General features: G+C 31.5%; 2 protein-coding genes across 2 annotated transcripts in view; one reads left to right on the top strand and one right to left on the bottom strand.

Annotated features, from left to right (window-relative positions):
* LOC141537517 (uncharacterized) overlaps positions 1-9,308 on the top strand; it is an 81,313-nt gene extending 72,005 nt beyond the window's left edge. Inside the window, exons 3-5 of the mRNA XM_074258549.1 lie at positions 8,662-8,736; positions 8,954-9,043; positions 9,142-9,308. Coding sequence (XP_074114650.1) covers positions 8,662-8,736; positions 8,954-9,043; positions 9,142-9,198 — 222 coding nt within the window. The 3' untranslated portion in view covers positions 9,199-9,308. The remainder of the gene's footprint in view (positions 1-8,661; positions 8,737-8,953; positions 9,044-9,141) is intronic.
* Positions 9,309-9,455: 147 nt separating this feature from the next.
* LOC141537515 (uncharacterized) lies at positions 9,456-11,829 on the bottom strand. Its single transcript, XM_074258547.1, has one exon. It carries the CDS (start codon positions 11,710-11,712, stop codon positions 9,733-9,735), a length of 1,980 nt encoding a protein of 659 aa, XP_074114648.1. The 5' UTR covers positions 11,713-11,829; the 3' UTR covers positions 9,456-9,732.
* Between the last annotated feature and the right edge of the window lie 12,097 nt (positions 11,830-23,926).

The raw sequence follows: 23,926 nt of genomic DNA, 5'->3' as shown, positions 1-23,926 counted from the left end.
GTTGAATTGGACTGTACTTTTTTAACTATTGTCATCTACCATCATTTTGTGACTACTATCATCAAGAGCTTTCGTTTGAGTACCCACATGCATTTTAATATATTTTTCATCTATACATTTGAGGAGTTGAGTTTCAAAAGGATATCTTTTCATTTTTGATTAATCGAGACAAAAAACTGGTTATCTTCAATTATAAATATTTTTATTGAACTTTCTTAATTTAGCTATAACGTGCTATCAGTTATGAAGCTACAATTCGATTTTCATTTAGAAATCTTTATAATTCTCGAAGTACTTAATATTTGAAAGATCAAAAAACTGTTCTTTTAAAATATGATAAGGCACCCTTTTGAAAATCAGCTCCTCATTTACATGCTTGATGGTTTAAAATTGAGGATTCACACCTTTCAAATTTAACATTACACAGTGCGATTTTCACACCGTCCGTATGAAAAATTTTTATACCGAATCATTTACACCACACCGAGTCCAAAAAATTTCTTACGGTGTAAAAGCAATTGATGTCTTATTTTAACTAGAAGAGCCGATTTAATTTAAGAATTGATCTATGTATAGTGCCTATCCTAAAAGGATCTGATTACTATGCCATGTGTGCTGATGCTAATGTATTAACTTTGGAAGAAAGAAGAATTTGTGTCTCAGTACTCAGTACTTAGTACTAATAGGATTATTAAAGGATGACATTTATTGTCCCAGATTCTTGAAATAAATTCCAAAATATTTTCCTCAAGCTCACACAAGGTCTGCTTTACCATTTATTTACCCACTGAACGCAAAAATCATTATGCTAGAATCACCATTATCCAATAAGAAAATAAAACCAATAAGAATACGTATCGTTATTCTGACGACACGTTATACAGTAATTTTTTTTAGAAGTACGCTGTATTAATTCAGCTATACAGCAGATCATCAAAATGAAGATCCGTATTATTATTTTAGGCGTAACATTAAGTTGATTCAATAATACAAATCCTTACGTTAACAAAACAGATGTCTGTTTTGACGAAACTACATATATTTACAAGAGCTATTCTCTGTATGCTTAAGTGAAACAAATGAATCCTTAAATCAGAAATCCGGATCGTTATTTTAAGGAAACGTCATTTGAGGTTACGTTGGATAGGAGGGTGTGCCAAAATGTAACTTCCTCGATGGACCTTTTAAAATTAACATTTTGTTCCGCTTTTAACAGGAGTTGTGTTTGGGCATTTCATGACATATTTTAAGCGTTAAGGATTTCTTTAATTTTTACATAAATTTTTAACAGGAGTTTTGTTCGGCCAAATTTTGAAATTTTGAAATTCCAGCAAAAATGCGTAAACAAAACTCCTGGTAAAAAATTCTATGAAAATCAAATAAATCCTTAACGCTCAAAATATGTCAGGAAATGCCCAAACACAACTCCTGTCAAAAGCAGAACTTAAAATTCTAATTTTAAGAGATCCATCAAGGAAGTTACATTTTGGCACCCCCTATTGGATAGTCATTTTAACGATATTTGTTTTTCCGTGTATCAATCTTGCAATTTCAGTTTAACAGTCAAATTTCGTAAAATCTGTTCTAAGCAGATTTCTACATGATAAAAGTAATATTCCTAACAACACTACAGGAGTTATAGTTCAAAAATGTTTTTTATCATCACCCCTGCAATTTCCGTTCGGAAGTTGAATATATTCTTCGCTAGACCCTCTTTTATGATGAAAAGAAACCTGATCAAAATCTATTTATGACAAAAGGGGTCGATTCTAACCATTGGTCGATTTGACATGGTATGACCCATATATAGATTTATAAAAGTTTTATATATTTAGATGTATACTTTTTTGTACATCATTTTATATCTTAATTTATAAAATTTTTATGTAGGGGTTGAAAGTTTGCTAGAATACAATAGAATTTGATCAAGTTTCCCCATTAGATTTATCATCGGTAGTGATGAGTTTCTTCAAAAACGTTTTATAAAATGTTGAAGTAAAAATTTGATCTTTCTAAGTTTCTTTTTGATATATTGAATAAAGAAACTAAGTTTTAAATTAAGAATATTAAATTTTTACTCATCAAAAATTTTTACTTATCTTCAATCGAATTTTCTTGCATCAATATTTGTGACGCTATGAAAGGATTGAAATCCTAACCACGATTTTACTCACAGTTTCTCTTGTACTCTAGCTCATCTGATTTCAGCGTTTGAATGAGGGATCGTGTATCACAAATAAATAAAAGAATTTTAAAAATTAATTTCCTATAAGCTTCATCAATATATCAAACTAAAATCTAACATATATAAGCATTGTAATACAATAATAACGATACTAAGATTATATGTTACAAAGAACTGCTTACAAAAACTTCAATACTGCACTAATACATACGATTCAATTCTTATTGTCACAGCAATACAAACTCAAATGCGAATCCAATTACAAATGTGAGAGTATTTACTCCGTCCCGCTAATTATCTCTCTCTGTGATAAGCTGCAACCACTATCTCAACACTCTACGTAGCTTACTCAGAACTCACGTTTACGTCCACGGTCTAAGCTCATTCCCTTCGCCACTAAATTAGCTGCTACCCACAAAACCCTGGATCAAAACCAGAAGAGGTTACGAACCCATGAGACCCCGGATTCACGGGGCACTTCCGTTTATGTCATTGCATCTCTCCTTAAGTGCACGGTCAAATTTCCTAATTATTGCGTCAAAAAACTTACTTTTTAGAGTGACAAAATAAGATAACCCTATCTCAGCACACATGCTAAATACGAATTGAGGAGGATCGAGCGAAACTTATGAGTCAAAATAATGTTTAAAATCTTAACTTCCCGCTAAGAAAATTGAAATTTATAAAAAATCGGGAAGTTATTGGTTTTACCCAGTTTTTCGAAAATCGAGTTTTCAACGGATGTTGACGTTTTGAGATCCTAGGAAGCTTCCTCGAATGATTCCGCGATAATGTACGTATGTCTGTATGTATGTGTGTGTATGCGTATATATGTGTATGTGTGTGGCCGTATGTAAACCTCTCATAACTTTTGAACGGCTTGGGTGGAACGACCAAGGGTGCCATTCGAAGGAACTTGACCAAATTTAGATTTTAAATATAATTTGGACCAATTCGAACAGGTAGATTTTGAGAAATTTCAAAAAAACTACAAAAAAAAATTATTTACAAATGTGATTTTTTTGGAATAACTATTAAACGGCTCTTTCTATCGATTTCAAAAACTTATCAGCTCTTAAACTCAAAAAACCACCTCGATCGCTGTCAGCCTGGTCAAAATCAATTGATTCGTTCGTGAGTTATCGTTGTCGAAAAAAAAAAAAAAAGAAAAAAGTGTTTTTTCAGAATCACGTCGAAATTACTAGTTCGATCAATTTAAACTTGAATATTCGTTATGAGGCTTTAAAAACTGCGTTGAACGCTGCAAACCACGTGAAAATCGATTTATTCATTCAAAAGTTATTGCGGTTTGAAAATTCAAAAAATAGTGTTTTATTGAATTTCTATCAAACTTTTGAGCTCAGAGAGTGCAATTTTGAGCGCTTAAGTATGGAATTAGCGGGAAGTTGCAGAAATGGCCTTCAGGATCAACTGTTTTCCTAATTTTTTTTACTTTCAGTCTTCCCAATATTCGTCAAAATTCTTTTTCGTAATTTAAAATAGTTTGAATAATTTAATAATTGATGATTTTTACTTATTCAATAAAATAAAGTGATAAAATGACTTTCGTAATTATAACTTGCTAGATTAAATAAACAGTTTTGGTAAAAGTGGGTTTGATTTCATCCATTACAGAGACGTGCATGAGTGTGAGTTAAATATTTATCTCTCTGTAACTACATTTCTATCCCTTTCTTTTTTCTCAGCTGTTGTCGCGACGCTGCCAAATCTTTATTCGAATAAATAACTGACGATAAACGAGTCAAAAACATAAAATTTAACTTTAAATATTTCAAAAATTATATCGATAATGTATTATTATTAAATGTTTTCATATTTTATAATAATCCAAGTTTCTTGTGTAAAGTTCTTTATTTGTTAAAGTTAGGAAATTAATATTGAAAACAATAATCGGAGCCTCGACTAAAGTTTGTCCGCCATAAGAGCCCGTGTATAAGAAGATGAAAAATGTGATTTTTGAAATTTAATATCTAAGTAACTAAACGGTAAATCTTTTAAAAATTTTGGGATTAGATAAACGACGTATTTATTTATACGTTTACTTAATTTCAAAGCTCAAAGTTGAAAATTATTTTTTACGTTAGATTTGCTCGAACGTCCTTAAATAACTTGTCTACTATTTCTACAGAAATACTCTTCTCCGAAATTGCAAATGGGACAATATGTACTGGATACAAAAGCGTATTACAATAACTTCTGTAGACTTCTCTCTCAGCTAGGTGCAATACTCTGCTCAACAGCTTGAACTGAACTGCTCAAATGGGACCATAAAATGGCTTACAGTAGAACTTTTATAAATTCGAAGCGGAGCTTTTGGAATTCTAATTGAAGGTAACTATACTAGTAGACGAGCATAGAGAAGACAAGAATAGCTTTTCCTCTCTTCCGAAGTCATATTTAAAAAGCTCAAATTTATAGGAGTGTAACTTTATAAGGATTCCAAATCGGGCTGTACATAGAGACAGGTTTGGATAGCGGCCGCCATCTCGCGGTTAATGCCGAACTATGTACCAACTTTGCTCATCACTGATTCTTTTTAGAAACATCTGCTAGAATTAATTGATACTAAACATATTTTAGTCCACGATTTTACAGTTAGAATCTTTGAGTATTCTTAGCTTCCAATAAATAGCGTATGGTTAGAAAATTTTCTTTTATCTAGAAATTTGACTTAAATATTTGATAGTCCAAATTATAAATCTATTGGATTTACTCTTTGAGTAGTATCTGTTTCCAACAGAGCAATTACACTTCATTTGCTCTTGATAGTTTGACTTGCTCAACTATGAGTGATTTGATGCACATCGAAGTATTTTTCAGATGAAAAAATTATTTAAAAAAAAAATTTTATAAAACATGCATTGATTCTTATTTATGTTTTTATTTTCAATTGCACGACTCATGATGCGAAGCATCAGAGGGTCCTATACGATCGAAAAATGTTTTTCGCCTCATTTCGGTAACTATTTTTATTATTATAGTCTTATTAGTTCACGGAATCAAGATATTTTGCATACTATTGTCAAGATTATTTAATAAAAATTAATTTCATATTTTTGAAAATTGATTTAGTGCAATAAAAACGGAAAACAACATTGAAAAAGGTCAAAAATTTTTCCTGTCCGTCATGTATGAAACTTCGGAAACACTGTAACTTGCAGAAAAATGCATCAATTGAGTTAAATTTTTTTTTTTTAATTTTTTGAAAGAATTGTAGGTCACCGAATGCGAATGGCTAGGTAATTCAGTATCGTTTATTTACAATTAAAAAAATAAAACAAAAACCACAAGACTGTATATCTGTATACATAATGTATATCTGTATAAAATAATTCTCTCAAAGTTTGTTGTAGATGAAATTTCTGGGTTAAAAATTTGATTGCTACTTATTTCTCTACATTTGTAAATATTTTCGATATAACTTAGAGGCAAAAATATATACAACTTCAGCTGAAAAATTTTTCAAAATAATTTATAGTTAAGCTTGACATCATTTTTCACAGCAATCTTATTACAACTTTTAGCCAGCCTTCTACAAACAAATTCTTGTCAATAACTTTAGTTCAGATATCGGTGTAGATTTATTTGAATTTCTTTAGCATTTTCAGTACAGATTCAATACAGTTTTCTGCAGTGAAAGATTTTGAGAGAACTTAAAAACAACTTGACTAAAATTCCTTCAGTGTAGGTTTCTTGACTCAAAGTGTAGGTATCAGGGTTCAGCCTTTTGGTTTTTTTTTATTTTATTAATTGCAATTAAACTACTTCGAGCTCAAAAGTCTGATGGTAGTTTGATAAAACACTATTTTTCAAATTTTAAAACTGCAATAACTTTTGAATGGAAGAACCCATTTTTACGCGGTTGAAATTCAACGTAGTTTTTTAAGCCTCATGAAAAATCTTTAAGTTTAATTTGATAAGACAAGAAATTTCGGAGTAATTCCGAAAAAACACTTTTTTCGGTTTCACACACACACACACACACACACACACACACACACACACACACACACACACACACACACACACACGTTTTTGAAAATCTTCAATTTTCTTAGCGGGAAGTTAAAAATTCACAATCTTTTTATCAGGAAGCTAAAAAAAATTCCATATTAGTAAACTAAATTTTACAACTGCCAATTAATTTTTAATATTTTCTACTCATAGATTCTACCGACTATTAAAAACTATTGAATTTTTAATGTAAAGACATAGATTACTTATCTAGATTAACAGAGTACACTTGAACACTTAAAATCAAATAAATATATTTTATTTTTATAACGAGATATACAATCAATGGATATATTTTTACAACATTTCTAATTTTTATGTAGATCAACACGTTAAATCAGATTGTTGGCCTATCAATAATTAATAAATCATGAGCTTAGTGTTATTTTATATTCTCATTAAAGCATCAAGTGAATACAGTTGAAAACGCAATCCAACGAATAATAGTTGAGTGGATTGCAGTCTTTTGTGTTTAATCAATAAAATTGTTCGTAGCAAAAATGTTCGCAAATCATTTATTAAAAGTTAAATACATGTTTTTCAAAATTATTGGATTAGCACCATTTACATTTGAAGATGCTGAAAAATTGGATGAGTGTAATTTAAAAACAATAAAAATGAAACATTCACAACTTGGAAATTTATACAATAGTGTGCTAATAGTACTTATATTTATATTGGGTGCTTTCGTTTTTAAACAGCTTCTTCATAATGATTTACCTCATACAACAAAAATTATTGACTTAATATACATTATCAAAGCAGTTGTGGGTGTTGTTGTGTTGTTGTCATTATGGATAATAATGATTTTGTATCAACCGAAAGCCGTCAAATTAATAAATACTATGATAGAAAACAATAAAATGATTAATAATAATCGAAATATGTGTGGTGTTTTTTCACTGAGTCAATTCGGATACCAAATAACAATTTTGAATATTATAAATTGGTGTATATGGTTCGGTACACTTGTTACCTATCCATTCGCATACGAAATCTCACTATCTACCAGCATAATTGTTTATCTACCAGCATTTATTTCTTGTTGTTTACTGATGCAATACGTGATTATGGTAGAACTTCAGAAAAAAAAGTTCTTCAGTTTGCACGCGGCATTTATAAAACTAACAAATAGAATCGGTTTTTCAGATGAGAGAGTAATTACACGTATTATTATCGAACTCAAGCAAATATACGAAATGTTTTATTCTACAACCGAAGAAATCGCTCGTTATTATTCACTGCCAGTGTTCCTAATTATTATAAATTCTTGTGGAAAGATATTTTTTCTTACTTACAATTTATTGCATCCACTGATCTATGAAAACTCTCCTTATAAACATGCGAAGTCAGTCACTGAAATCCATTTAGTATTTAACTTGATCATGGAAGGATTTCCTATTGTTGTTTTGACTTACGAAGTAACTTGTCTTACAACCGAAGTAATAATATCATTTAATATCTGTTACTTTTTATCGTGGTCAATTATATACATGAACACACGTAGCCATTTCATTCAACAATTTAGTCAAGCGAAATCATAAATAAATATTCTTACCACTAAAAATAGACATGTATGATAAAGCTTGATCAAATGTGACCATGCATGATCATTTAATTCCACGCTCAGTCTTATATGCTCATGCAGGGTGGTTTTAGTCACTTGAAAAATTATCATGCATAATTAGGCTTGGTCAAGCTAGAATTGTTTCTAATCATATAAAGCAATGATTACCCTATCAAAAAAATCCATATGGGAATTTAGCCTGGATTTCTACATGGCGTTTTTGGATAGATTCTCATATGGTTTCCCATATAGGAATCCAGGATAGAATCCTACATAGATTTTCACATTAATCTGGCGAAAAAAAATTTATTTAAAAAATGTTATAGAAAAACGTTACAATTAATTTCTTATTTAATATTCCCACGTCATGCATTCAATTTTTTAAATGATCAAAATTACAATACTATGTATCTGCATAACTTTACCTTAATTAAAGTTGCAAAAAACGAAAAAATTTTTTTTGGAAATTCAAAAATTTTTAAAAAACAGAAAAACACTCTTCTAAAAATTTCAGGGTCTTTAAAGATCAGTACAAGGTATTTAACAAAAAAAATTGAGCGAAAATTTTAACTGCGAACTTCATTTTTAACGATGTTCAAAAATTCAAAGTTTGACAAATTTGGTATTTTTCAACATTTTTTTCCAAAATATTGTTTTTTCCCCTTTAACTAGGCTGGTTTCCCATATGGAGTTTTATTGATAAGAATGACTTTCTATGATTATACATCATTTAACCAAAATGGTCAAACATGATCCATACAAAATCATGCGTGACTTCACATGCATTCAGCAACACACATTTCCACGTAATTTTATTAATTAATTTTTACATTATTAAACTCTTGTTAAGTCAAAATTTTATGAATGATTTCAGATAAAAGAAATAACGAGTGCAGTTCATAAAATTATAAATAAATCTCTTCACGTGAATAATGGATGGCTCATTGAAGTATTTTGACAATTACATTATTTATAAATTATATTTGGATTTTATCGATAATATGCCTGTTTTAAAATATTGATTGAAAAGAATTAAAAATGATAAAATTTGAATTCTTTTCAATAATTTCAATTCTTTTGTTTGTATATATAAATATATAGGTTGCATAAAGCGGCCGCATTTCAATCAATATTTTTAATTAGGAATACAAAAATACTTGTTTTAGTTACAAGAGTTTTCACGTCGACTGCATAGAATTGATGTTAAACTCACAGCATGCGATTTCTTCAAAGTCGACCTTACACTGTTACATTCAGTAAGAGATTATAATTAAATTTTTTTTATTATTCTGCATGTATATAATCCAGTTTCTAGAAAAAAAATTTTTGTTTAATAATCATTCATGTGTTTCAGATTATCAGTATATTAGTCACTTACTTGGTAATACTTCTTCAAGTAAAAGATGAATAAAAAAACTATATCCTTTGATGACATGATTGCAATCATCGATGAAAAGCGAAACATTAATCTATTATCTTTATCCTTTAATTTTATCGTTTCAATCAATTCAATGTATTTAATGTATAATTTAATTTCAAATCAAATGTGAATCAGAGAGTGATCTGGATGATCATGGCAATAATTTTAACGTAAAGAGAATGATGTACCGATTGTAGATAACAATTAGAATTTAAAACAACCAGAAAAGTAAATTGGAAACAAAAACGATTTATTAATGTAATTTATTTTTGGATTAATTAAAATTTAACAGAAAAGCAATTTTATTAAATTATAATTTAAGGCGCGCAGTAGTCTATCGGATCCGGCCTTTGCTTACCAAAGCGTTGGACCGGTTTCGAGTCCGGCGTACACCAATGAATATTTTCAATATTTAAGTGTATTATTTACCCCCTGCCTTACTCAATCATGACCTTAGTAGTTTATGCAACTTTAAACAATTAAAATAATAATAATAATAATAATAATAATAATAATAATTATAATTTAGTTTAAAATTTTCACAAATTTAAAACCACTTTTTTTATAGTTATCAGGTAGTTTTGCAAATAGTGGAATAACTTTCAATGAATCATTTATCATGTACTCTTGTAACTCAGCACTGCTATGTATATCAGACACATAATCGTGAATCCTGCCGTATAACATAGGTAAAATAGTTGCTTTGTCTAAATTAGGGCTGACATAATTCCCACGGATAGAAAATAGCGTATTGCGAGGTCTTGGAGCTATAAAATTAGACACATTGCCAACTTCAATGCATCGATTATTCGAATCAAAATATCTTGCACCAATTTGATATTCCTGTACATTATGGCTTTCATCTAGTACATTTTTTCCCTGCTCATCTGATACTTCATTCGCTAAATTAACTTCTTCATCATTGAAAATTTCTTCTGCTTCAGTACTTTCAACATTGTTATCATCACAATACTTCAACAATTCATCAAATACAAGATTTATAGCTTCCATCTGATAAATCCATAAGTTAAACAGCGGACACTTTGAAACATTACAAATAATTCTGGTATCGTTTTTCATGTATATATCATTTCGCAATAGGTAGAGTGGCTGAAAAATCGACAACAGAATGAATAACTGCTGCCCCAAAAGTGATATACTTTTGCTCGCATTGACGTAGTTATTGAAACTCTCACGTAAATTATTAACATACGCCGAGCCACCAATTTCTACACGCTCCTGCAGTATATCCGTAAACATTTTGACATGATCCATTGATCCTTTGGCACCAGATTTAATAACATGCATCAACATACCGCATCCATTAATCATTTCTTTAAAAGTGATAAGAGGTAAGCGAACTCTAATCCCAAAAATTCTGAGGTCTTCTAAGAACTCATCAACTTCATCTCGCCAAATAGTGCATCCAAGTTGCATAAGAACATTCGACTTCTTCGGAGTAGAGCTATACTTCGAGGACAAAATCTTCCATATCTTTGATTTCCTTTGAAAAAACTTATCATAAACTTGAAGCAACAACAAATGATACTGACCAAGTGAGTAACGACTCCTATTGCAGATATTCCGTCGTCTTCCGTATTTCCAAGAAAATTGCAACAGTTCCGTTATCGCTCGAAGCATTATTAAACTTGGGACTTCATTTTCTCTCTTCAAATAATAAACATTCAAGTCATCACCATCTTGGTCAGCGTGCAACCCCTCCAGTACAAATGGATTCACATGGATGGTATTGTCATTCTCATTCTCATAACCCAACAGTTCGCAAGAATAGATTGCACAGTCGTTGATAGATGGATCTCGATTGATGATAACGTATGGTGAAGCCAAGTCCAACGAATCCATCATGTGCTGAGGAATGCTGACGTCATTAGGACCAAGACTGTTGTCGATTGTTAATGTCATTCGAATACCTGAGGCGTTTACACCTAGAATTCGTGTTCGCATGTAACTCAATTTTCCAGATTTTTGTTGCATCAAAGATCCACCTTTGAATTTGTCATTGATGAATTGATAGTATTTCAAATGTTCCATGTCAATAATGTGCTTGGGTATTCGGAAGATCGGAGCTTGGCGATAGATCAAGCGTTGTGGATATTGCAAGTTATGGGGGACAGCTATGTTATTTATCTCGTTATTGTGCACCTTATGAATAAACCAAATTATTGATTGAAAATAGGAGTGGTTTTTTTTGGTATACAAACTTGGTTGCGGCATGCAATAAAATCTTTTTGGTGTTTCCAGTATAAACGTCCGGGGATATTGCAAAAACGGTGTGCAGTATATACACTGTCGAGTTGATGATATGTAACATATTATGCATAGATAAAAACTTCCGTTTTTACTTTCTTGAAATATTTCTACGAATTTTTCATAGCTGATTGTTAATGTGTTGTGTGTGTTAACTGCATTTACTTTGTATTTTATAGTATAAAAATGGGGATCAACTATTGATGTAAATTCGCTTTCTGAACATAAATCACCCATATTCTTTGAGTAACGGTACTAAACTATAAGAAAAAAAAAAGTATTCGAAAAGTAAAACATATATTTTACTAATCACTCTTTGTTCAATTATTTTGTTTTCGTAGCAACAGTATAGGAGTAAAATATATCCGTGATCGATATAAGAGTTTATCAGCCAACTTTTTGTCGCTAGAAATATAAAGTTATTAGATAAGACAAATAAATGAATGTCATATAAAAAATACTTCTAAATGGTGATAGTACTTTCGAAACGTGTATAGATAACATTCATATTATAAGTATTAATCATGCAAATATTGTATTCGACATGAACATCTAGTTAGTTTATTTAGTGAGCTTTCTGAGCCAAAAAATCTGCAAATCGGTTAACCCTGAAGACCATTCTTGAAATCTCCCACTTATTTTCAAGCGCAAAGCTCAAAATTATATTTGATTCTAAATTTTGAGTTTGAAGAGCTGAGATTTGTTGACGAAGATATTGTTGACAAAAAATTAAAAAATTTCTTAACTTCCCGCTAAGAAAAATGAAAATTTTCAAAAATCGGTCATTGTAGTCAATTTATTAGTTTTACTCCGTTTTTCGAAAATCGAGTTTTCATCGGATCTGAACGTTTCGAGGTCTTAGGAAGCTTTCATGATTATTCCCGTAATAGTGTCTGTATGTATGTGTGTATGTATGTAAACTTCTCATAACTTTTGAACGACTCTACCGATCGATTCCAAAAACTAATCATCTCTTAACATGAAAAAACTATTTCATTCGCTGCCGGTCTGGTCAAAATCGGTTGATTCATTCGTAAGTTATCGTTGACGAAACAAAACCGAAAAAAAGTGTTTTTTTTTAATTACTCCGGAATTCCTAGTTGGATCAAATTAAACTTGAAAAATCTTTGTGAGGCTTAAAAAACTGCGTTGAATACCACCAACCGCTTAGAAATCGGTTCATTCATTCAAAAGTTATTGCGGTTTCAAGATTTGAAAAATAGTGTTTTATCAAATTTCTATCAGACTTTTGATCTCGAAGAGCTCAAAAACACACACAAATTGTCATAAGTGCGATTTCACGCGTAGGTATGGAATTGGCGGGAAGTTGCAGGGATGGCCTTCAGGGTCAACCGATTTCCTAATTTTTTTTTTTTTTCTTGGCATTGTTATGTACTGTATGGCATAACTAATTTTTTATTTGAATATTCAGTCCTAGTTTTTACAGTAATAGATCGGGAACTCTTGAGTTTAATTTATTTAAGGATGATAGGTGTCTTTGTTCAATAATGAGTAAACTGTTAAAATTAATACATATTTTGTTCAAATTCAAAATTAATGTTATTAGTTAAATTCATATTATTATTATTATTATTATTATTATTATTATTATTGTTATTATTGTTATTATTATAATTATTATTAAATGTAGAGCATAACTATGAATGACGGTATCTGCGATCAATTTAATTATCTTTGGGCCCGTGACAATTCCGATGATGCCAGTACAGTAAGTTCCAAAACCGGCGAATCTTCCTTACGGCTTTGACCACGCACTTTCAGCCAGTTGGTCCGGTATGTCTTCGTCGAAAGCATTGTAGATAGACGGTGATCCTCGAAGTCCGTTGATGAACTGTTGAGCTACAGTTTCTATCACTGCTTCTCGCTTCCTGGGGAACATGATGCGTTCACGCAGAGCATCCAGATCTTTTTGAGAATAGATACCTCCGGTAGCTAGAAACGGTGCCCTTTGGTAAGTCCAGGTCGGCTGTATGCTGGGTTCCAGCGTCTCTGGTGGTAAAGTCTCTCCAGGCTACATCACGGCCTCTGAACATGTCCAACACATGGTCATGACAATAAGGAATAGGATTTTCATTTCTGAAACATAAAATCATCAGTTAAGGTCTAAAGTTGAGAGCTGGATTCGCGACTTTAGTTCGATTTCTATTTGGCTTTGAAATTTTGATATTCGTTTTCTTCAATCGCTGCGATTGGGATGCACGACCTTTGATTTGTTAGCTATTTTCAGACTAACGTTACCGTTAGGAAAAACCTCTAAAATTTCGTGAGTTCCATCATAATGATCCCCAAATTTGTTGGGTATAGAACCCTTCGGAGAAAAGCATTTTCTCCTTCTTTAAACGTTACTGGCTTTATGTTTTTGTAGTAAATTTTTTTTTATTTCTCTTTTGCGTTAATTAAATGGTCTCGAGCTAATTAACGTATATTTATTAATCTTCTAACCAAATTGCTTATATAATTGTCGTAAGTACATAACCAATGAAGCTCATGGAGAGGTACACTCGACGGTACGCGGGCGGGGTTTCCGAATACAAGTTCATAAGGAGTGAATTTTGTTCCTTGATGAACATTCGTATTGTAGGAGAAAATGGCCAATTTAAGCCAATTGTCCCAACTCACTGTCTTCGCTAATAAATTAATTAAGATATTCTCCTAGAACGTGGTGTGAACGTTAGAGAACTGTAAGATTGTGGTCTCAATGCCGTTGCTTGTATTTTCCTTATTTCAAAACGCTTACTAATATGTTGCATAAATGAACTAACGAAATTCCTCCCTTGATTCGTTAATAAAGCTTTGAGAGCCCTGAATATACAAATAAAAGGTTTTATAAATACATCAGCGACCGTTGTCGCCAACATATTCTGCATCAGACGCATCGTTAAACAAAACTTTGAAAGTTGGTCTTGAATTTTGCTTAGTGTAAATTAATTGAAATTAATTTACACTAAGCACAATGTTTTAAATGTAAATAAACTTCAAAAAGAAAATCACAATGTTACAAAAAAAAAAAAAAAATGATTTTCACATACACATTAGTGATGATGAAAGAAAATTTTTAACTTCACTGTTATTTTTCAAATAAATGAAACACTTGTTTTTATTACAAGTTCTTTAAATTATCAATTAATTTCTTTTAAATTTTCCTAAAAATTTCTACCTTCAGCAAAATAAAATCTCAGTGTCTATGTTCGAGCGCCAATTTTGTTATGTACAGTGTGGCATATTTTATTTCTTATTTAAGTATTCGGCCCTTGTTTTTACACTAATAGACCGGGAATTCCTGAGTTTAATTTATTTGAGAATAAGAGGTGTTTCAGTTGAATGATGAAAAAACTATTAAAATTAATACATGTATTGTTCAAATTCAGAATTAAAATTATTAATCAAATCACAATTATTACACAGTGATTAAAATTAACTTTCTCTTTCATATAACGAGTTTTCGATATTACTAAATTTACAAATATTAATAATTCAAATTGTACCTATTTTGTTGATTAACATTATTCGTTGGTAGTTAAGTAACTTAAATTCACTTTACAAAACAATTTAATTGTACTTCTACACATAGTTTCAAAAACTTAGTAAAACTTTAGACGATGTTAACACTAGGACGTCAGGACGACGAGAGCGATCTTTGGTGAAAATTTTTAAGATATCGAATTTTAGGGCGTTACTAATTTGCACACACTGGGGGGAAATAATGTCCAATTATGTGACTATTTTTTTAAGCCCTTACCATCTCTCTTAAGTTATCTATAATTGTCTCATGAGTCCCCTCCACTTGGGTCAAAGCGCAATGGTGTTTCTCTCTTACTCCTATGTAATACTCCTTATCTATGTGTTTTAGTATACGCAAGCGCATTCACGCATAAACAAAGACATATAAGTGTGTTTTTTAAAACTTATAAATTTTATATGTTAAATTTTAGATCCTTGAGGCTAACTATTTATTTTTATGTCCTTAGTATTAATTTCGTTTTATTAAGTTAATTTTATTTTTATTGATTGCTGTTTTATTTATTTTAACTTTTCAATTTAAAAATTTTTATTTTCTTGAATATTTCATTATTTATTTTTATTTTCAAAAACTATGAATTCTAGTTTTTTTTTTTTTTTTTTTTGGTAATGGTTTATTATAAAATTTTGTTGTAATTATTTATTATAAATTTTCTATTTCTTCTAAATTTTAAAATACGCTATTATATTTTTTAATGACGAAAATTTCCCAGTCTGAAATCAGGCGCCGATGTCTTCAGGGGTACAGGAGTATTCAATTTGATAAAATTTTCCTGAATCCCTACACCAACAACGAGAGTCCCATTAAAGTACGAATCTTTTTTTTCGTGCTATTGCTTAGAATTGCGTGAGAACTATGTCTAAAAAATTTTCCACCGGGAAATCCAACAATTAAAATCTTTTCAAAAGAACTCTTTTTTTCATGTTGATATTCTTTTTACTCAAGCGAAACCCGTAAAAAATTACTACAAAATTTTAAGATGTTTCTTTTTTGGGTGATTTGTTCATCTCTCTAGGCATAACTTATATTTATTTAGGTTTTTTGAAAAAATTTTTTACCTAAAAAGATAAAAACAATAACTAAAAACATGTAAAAGTTATATAAATTCATAATAACAAACAATATTTGATACAATTGAGCAAAACTCGCGAGGAATTGTAAACGTATTATAATACATTTAATTATGATAGCACTTACAATCATGCAATTACAAGAACTGATGTACAAATTTAAATATGTCAATAAATAAATAAATAATAATAGTTCATCTCTCTAGGTTCTTTCGTAGACTTATCGATAAGAAAATGTTATCTTTTTAACGATATTTCATTTTCGGATAATACATTTTTTTTCTTTTTTTTAGGGGGTCCCGATTTTGCCCCCAAAAAATTAAAAAAAAATTTTTGGTGACAACTAAAAATTTTTGTTATTTATAAATAATCTAAGTATACTTAGAAAACAACTTAAAGAAATAAGATTTAGCGTATTTTAATCTTCAGTAACTTAAGATTTCCTTAAATACCCTAATTTGCCCCCTCCATCTCCTATTAGAATTTTAAAGTTATTAATTTGAATGAATTTTGTATTTTAATAATAATTATTATCAATTTTACTTTTATCTTCATAATTTTATTTTATCATTCCTTGTAATTTTATGTTTTAGTAGTTCTATTTCCTTATAAATTTTGTAAATAAAAAAAATATTCTTAACTGTGTCCTGCATTCTACTACTTAAAATTTATTTTTTATATTTAGTGATATTTTGAGTTCAAAGATACAAGGTTTTATTTTGAATGATTTGTCCATAAGGTCACTCGAGGAGACCAACGATAAAGCCAGCTGCAGTTTACTTAGGCTTCAGAGTATATTTAATCTTATTGGGCCTTCTTAGAAACCCATAAAAAAAAAAGATCATAAAATAGAAAAATAATGTTTCCGTTGCATGGGAAACTGTAATAGAATCACATTTACAAAATTGAAGAAATCTTTAACATAGTTAATCTATTTGAGCCCAAAATCCTTTCTTTATATCCTTGTAAGAAAATAATTTCATCTTGTTAAGTTTATGTGCATGTAAAAATAAACCAAAAAAAAAATAAAGAAAAAGAAATATTACATAACAGCTTAAGATCAAAATGTTTTGTCGGATTACTTTGCTGACGTCGAAATATTCGAAAAAGTGTTCCTTTCGCACAACTTCGGTAATTCTTGTTGAATCCTCATTTAGCAAGTAAAAATAATTTTTTTGTGTTTAAAAAATTGCTTGAAGTACCGAAAATGTTATTAATTTTTTTTTTCTTGAATTCGACGACGACAAAATTTCGTAGAAATTTTTCCAAGCATTTTAAAATCGATTATTATAAAAGGCCAATTGTTTTCCGGATCAATTTTTTATTTATGGTCACTAATTGATGCATAATAGCTATTGAGCCAATTCGTTATTTAATCTTTTACGATATTTTTGAATACGACCTTTCAATTGGGACCGATGTCGCCCAAATTGACGAAAAACTTGACTCATTTTTGCCAAAATGGGAAATTGAAGCTCATGACGTTTTCACTAAAGTACACTGATAGAAATTTCCTTCAAAAATTACCGTTAAATGCACGGTAATCGTAGGACAGATGGCACGACCTAATCATTTGTCGGTAAGTGAGATAATTTTTAACTTTTTGACAACAAATATTACCATAGTCTCCCTGTTAGCACAGGTTGACCATCAACTAAGTTGATGTTCAATGGTATACGTTAACTTTGAGTTAACTTCGCGTCAACCTCTGCATTTGCAACAGTTTCCCATAATTTGACTTTAACTTAACTTACACATCAAGTTAGCGTAAATCTATTGCCTGAATTTTCCGAAAGGTTCGCTCAAAGTTAACGCGACCCTAATTAAGAAATATAATTTGCGATGATTCAAAGAGATGCCTTTTTGATCATTTTAAATCATTCCAAATTGTCCGGATTATTTGACTTTCAAGCATAAATTTTCCCGACTAGAAATGTTAATGTAAGACCTATTGGGTCCTCATTGGGCTGTCTAATAGGGCCCCCAAATAGGGATGTCACGCAAAGTCCTATGTGACCCTCATTGGGAAATTCCTCTCAGGTCCCAATTGGGAAAACGCCATAAGAACCCAATCCAAATTTTTAAAGAAAAAATATTATGATCTTCGAAGAGATTAAAAATAATATAGAATTAGATACTCATGTCACACTACTCATTAGTAATTATTTAATTTGAATTGAAACGAAATCATCGGTCGGAAAAATCCTTGTCGAGAGTTGGGCTCGAACTTGCGTCCTTAGGGTCCTTAGTCGTTCACGCTACCGCTGGTCCAAACAGGAATGCTGATCAATTCAATCGGTTAACTGACACTTTATTCATGCTATGCTCAAGCTTTTACAAATTGTTTTTTTTATTTATTCACTTTTCTGGCGTGAAAATACAATTTTTGTATAAAGTAAATAGAAAATTTTAAAATAAAAAAAAAACAACTGATAAATCCAAAAAAATTGAAAGAATTAAAAATAAAATTCCTTAAAACTGTCCGATTTGATTTGGGATCCTCTTTATGCTAACATAAAGAACTTTTATTTTCAAGATTAAAATTTTGTTGAAATGCATATTATTTAAAAAAATTTTTATATGGATAAAAATTTAATTATGAAAAATACCGATAATGAAAATTTTTTTTCAATTAAAATTTCTTTTCATACTGAGAAAAAAAATTTGGAGTATGAATTTTGTTTCAGCAACATTAAAATGTATTTCAGTCTAAAAACTCAGTATTTGAATTTAATCAGCACAGAAAGAAAAATTTCTTGACTGGAGAACAAAATTCTTGGCTCAAGAAAATTTTTGGGTACCGGAAAGAAGACCGAAGCTTGTTGCTCGAAGTAAAATTTTTTCTCGAAATTCTATTCTTGGTGAAAGTAATTTTTTATTAATTCAAATCATCATAAATACTTGATACAAAAAATTTTTATCGTTGATCAAGATTTTTAGATACCTTAGGGAAACAGCGCCACCTAATTCAGCTGAGAAAAAAATCGTCCCATTTGACATGTTAATCAATAAAAATATTAATGAAAATTTACTTCTATCAAGAACTAAATTTTTTGTAGCAAGAGGCAGAATTTTTTTAAAACAAGATGTTCTTGACTTAAATAAATTTTTTTGGATCTAGATATGTATTTCTTGAAGCAAGGGAATTAATTTTGTTGGAATAAGTGAAAATTCTTGTGTCAAAAAAAAAAATTTTTTTTTCAATGTTAGATAAATTTTTTTCTAATTCTTTTCTATTCTTAACAAATAATTTTTATTTTTATTTCTAATTAATTTATAACAAATTTATTCTAATAATATAAGCTCACACATCTTTGGGCGATTAATTTTTTATATAAATAAACGACTACCTAAGTAGTTAAACAGGGGGGTACATGCCCAATCGGTAAAACAGATTTGTGGGTTCGTGTCCCACCCTAAGCTGGGATCTACATTACCGACTATAGGTTCGTGACAAGTATCATCTGTGGATATGGGCGACCTATTTTTACCGACAATAGATGTTGCCGGTGGTAGATATGTATGTCATTTTGAGGTTATGGGTGAAGTTTTTATCGAGGTTATAGGTGGCGCTGGTGGGGAATTCTGCCGCCATCTTACTATCCGCCATTTTTTAAATCTTACTATCCGCCATTTTGAATCCGCCATTTGGTGGCTGCTATCCGCCATTTTGAATTTGAGTTCAACATTTTGAGGTTAAAAAGCATCCTCAACTATTAACCTGCCTTCGGCTCAGCCATTACAGATCAATAGTTCAGGATTATGCATTTGTAGTATGGTATATCCATGTTCTATATATTTAAAATGAAGTTATGTCAACTACTTGAGAGAAGGATTTCACGCAACGCCATCTGGTGACAGCGTGCATTACTTCTAACCGCGCAGTAGATGACTCATTCTGTTCTAGAATTTTCTAACTGCGTAGTAGATGACGTCATCAGACAGGCTTGAACCTGTTCAAGGTCATATAACTGCGCAGTAGATGACTCATTCTGTTCTAGAATTTTTGAGTCTGCTATCTGATTTCCGCCATCTGGTGGCTGCTATCTGAGTCTGAAATCCGCCATTTTGAGTCTGCTCTCTGAAATCTGCTATCTGAAATTTACCATCTGGTGGTTGCTATCTGACTCCGCCATTTTGAGTCTGATTTCCGCCATTTCAAATTTTGATTCTGATTTCCTGCATTTTTGTTAAAAAATGCACCTGTGATCTCAGCATCAATAATAGTTGCTTAGATCACAGGTGCATTTCATTGTTTATATTCTGAAAAGATTAATATATTCAAACTGTACGTATGAGGAGTACATGCGAGAAGATACGCCATCTGTCGAGATTTCTGTCTACTTCTAAACAGGTCTGAACCTGTTCAAGGTCACGGTAACTGCGTAGTTCTCTTTGCTTTATTCCTAACTGCGTAGTAGATGACGTCATCATACAGATCTGAGCCTGTTCAAGGTTGCGTAACTGCACAGTTTTCTTTGTTCTATTTCTAACTGCGTAGCAGATGACGTCATCAAACCGTTTTTGAGGTAAAGGAGTGGGGGTAACTGCGTAGTATCCTCTGGCTATAAAAGCAGCGCGCTCAAGCCGTACTTCACAAAAACGAAGTACATCTCTCGTGATTAAACAATATTCAGTGTTATAAAATATAGTGAAGTTCAATGTTGTGAAGTACGCGAGTATAGTCCAGTGTACAAAAACTATTGTGTAGTGTACATTATCTATAAACAGTGACATAACCTTTAAAAGTGTACATAACCTATAAACAGTGTATATAACCTATAAACAGTGTATATTCTCGTGTAAATTCAGTGTGTATATAACCTACAAACAGTGTATATAACCTATAAACTGTGTACATAACCTATAAACTGTGTACATAACCTATAAACTGTGTACATAACCTACAAAATTGTGTAAATAGACAATAGTGAAGTACGTGTCTTTCAACGATGGCTCAACCTAACCTCATTGAGGCTTTAAAAAACTTGATAGATACTATTGCAACCTCATATGCTGATCTGTTGGGAGCACAGCTTATTGATGATGAACATCGTCAAAGGTGTTCACGAGTGTGTGATGAGACCGCTGAGTACTTCAACACAATATTATTGGATCCTGGAACATCAATCCAAGTGAGGCGAAGTGTTCAAGCACACATCAACCAACTTAACTGGTTTGCCGATCAGTTCACCAGACTCGATAACCAAGTAGTCGGTGGAGATCTCAACCAAGGAGTCAAATGGCGGGACTTGGAAAACGCTTTCGCTGGTAATATCCAGACTGGATGTGTTGTCAACCAACATCACAAAGATCCAGCATCATTTCTCCAAGCCTCACGGGATATCATCATCAACAAGGTACAGAATGTCTTGAGAGATCTGGCAGGGTTGAAAGTGAATGTTGAACTCTTTTGCACATTCCGGAAACAAGAAGATGTAGAAGAGCGAAAGTCTTTCATCACCAAAAGTCGTGAGATTCTCCCTGCTACATCTCTCCAGGATTGGTACAGTGAACATGTATACGACAAATTACTTCAAAGAATTGAAGAATTTGAACATGAGGGTTCCGGATGGAGTCTGCTTGGACCGAACAGCTTGATGGTGACCATGTCAAGAGTCGCATCAACCCAAGTTGGAAACTCCACCTTCGTCAAATTACCGAGGGATATTATCAGGAAGAGTGCGGTTACCAACATCCAAAACAATGACGAGTTCTGCTTCCTGTGGTGTGTCAACGCTGCCTTGCATCCACCAGTATCGGTTCCAGAAAGCCCTACAAGATATTGCCACTTCAGCGTCAGATTGAACTATGAAGGTATTCAATTTCCAATTAAACTTAATGATGTACCAAAATTTGAAAAAATGAATAACCTTAGCATTAACGTATATGGTATAGATTCTGAATTCACGGGTAAAAAGTCTGAAAAAAGTACGATTATTCCATTATATTTAAGTAACTTCGAGTCAGAAACACCAACAATACATTTATTAATGATTAAAAAAAGTGTAAATTATACCAATAATTTAGATAATATTGCGTCTGTCTATCACTTTACGTGGATACATAATCTATCCGGACTAATTAAAAGTCAAATAACTCTAGGAAGACATAAATTGTACTTTTGTGATCGTTGTTTGAATCATTTCAAATTAGAAAAATGTTATTTAGAACACCGAGCAGATTGTTTCAAATCTAATAAAGTTCGTATGGAGTTTCCTAGTGAAAAAAATAAAATTTTAAAATTTAAAGATTTCAAATCTAAAGATACTGTACCGTTTGTAGTTTACGCGGATCTAGAATGCACACTCGAACCCCCAGAAGATGATGAAAAGACAGTTCATAAACATGTTCCACACAGTATTGCTTACTATGTACATTGCAGCTATGATAACACCCTCTCCAAATTCGAATTGAACCGTTCTCCTGATTGCATAAACTGGTTTGTTAAACAATTAGAGTCATTAGCTCTGGACTTTGAAAAAATTCTAAAGAATCCCATTAAAATGAAACCTTTAACGAAAGAGCAACAAGATAGACACAATCAGGCAACTGAGTGTCACATCTGTGAAAAACCAATCACTTCTACAACAGATAAAGTCTATGATCATTGTCACTTCACGGGTAACTATAGAAACGCAGCTCATAAATCATGTAACGTTAATTATCAGAAATCTACCATTATCCCAGTTGTCTTTCATAATTTATCTGGCTATGACTCACACTTTATAATTAAATCCTTAGCTACAGTATTTGAGGGTGAAATTTCATTATTACCAATCAATAAAGAGCGTTAGATTTCTTTCACAAAATCAGTTAAAAATACTTCAGTCTCTCTAAGATTTATTGACTCTTTTAGATTCATGGCCTCCAGTTTAGAGAAATTAGCTTCATACCTTGATGATAAAGACAAACAGATTACGCGACTACACTACCCTGACCCTAACAAATTTAAATTAGCAATACGTAAGGGTGTATTCCCGTATGAGTACATTGACAGCATTGACAGACTAGATGAGAGACAATTACCTGACCAAGAATCATTTTATTCAAAATTAACAAACTCAACTATTTCTGATGATGATTATGCTTTTGCTCAAGTAGTTTGGAATGAATTCGGTATCAATACGTTAGGTGAGTACTCAGACTTGTACTTGAAGACTGATGTACTTCTCCTGGCTGATGTTTTTGAGAATTTTAGACGCAGTTGCTTTAAGACATATAATTTAGATGCCCTACATTTTTATACAGCACCAGGTCTTTCAAACTCTGCAATGTTAAAGCATACTGAAGTAGAACTTGAACTGTTAACTGATCCTGAGATGCTTCTTTTCATTGAAAAGGGTGTTTGTGGTGGGGTATCGATGTGTGCTAATAGACATGCTGAAGCTAACAACCGGTATATGGGCAAAGATTATGATTCAAACAACCCCGAAACATACTTGATGTACTACGATGTAAATAATTTGTATGGAGCAGCAATGAATATGTCTTTACCCAAGGGTAAATTTGAATGGGTTGAAAATGTAGACAATGTAGATCAGTTTTTCAATGATGATGAGAGTGTAGGCTACATCCTTGAAGTGGACCTACACTATCCTGAGAAATTACATGATCTACACAAAGATCTACCTTTATGCCCAGAACATTTTGTACCACCTGGCAGCAAACAACAAAAATTAACAACAACTCTGTATGATAAGTCTAATTATGTAATACATTATAAGAATTTTAAACAATATTTAGATTTAGGCTTAGAACTTAAGAAAATACATCGAGTCTTGAAATTTGAGCAGTCAGACTGGCTCAAGTCATACATTGATAAAAATACTGATTACCG

This window comes from Cotesia typhae, unplaced genomic scaffold (assembly GCF_013202065.1).
Source record: "Cotesia typhae breed Kobodo isofemale line unplaced genomic scaffold, CoteBio_Ctyphae scaffold_91, whole genome shotgun sequence".
In the NCBI taxonomy this organism is placed as follows: Eukaryota; Metazoa; Arthropoda; class Insecta; order Hymenoptera; family Braconidae; genus Cotesia; species Cotesia typhae.
The sequence above is the reverse complement of the archived record's forward strand: the minus strand, read 5'-3'. Positions and strand labels throughout refer to the sequence as shown.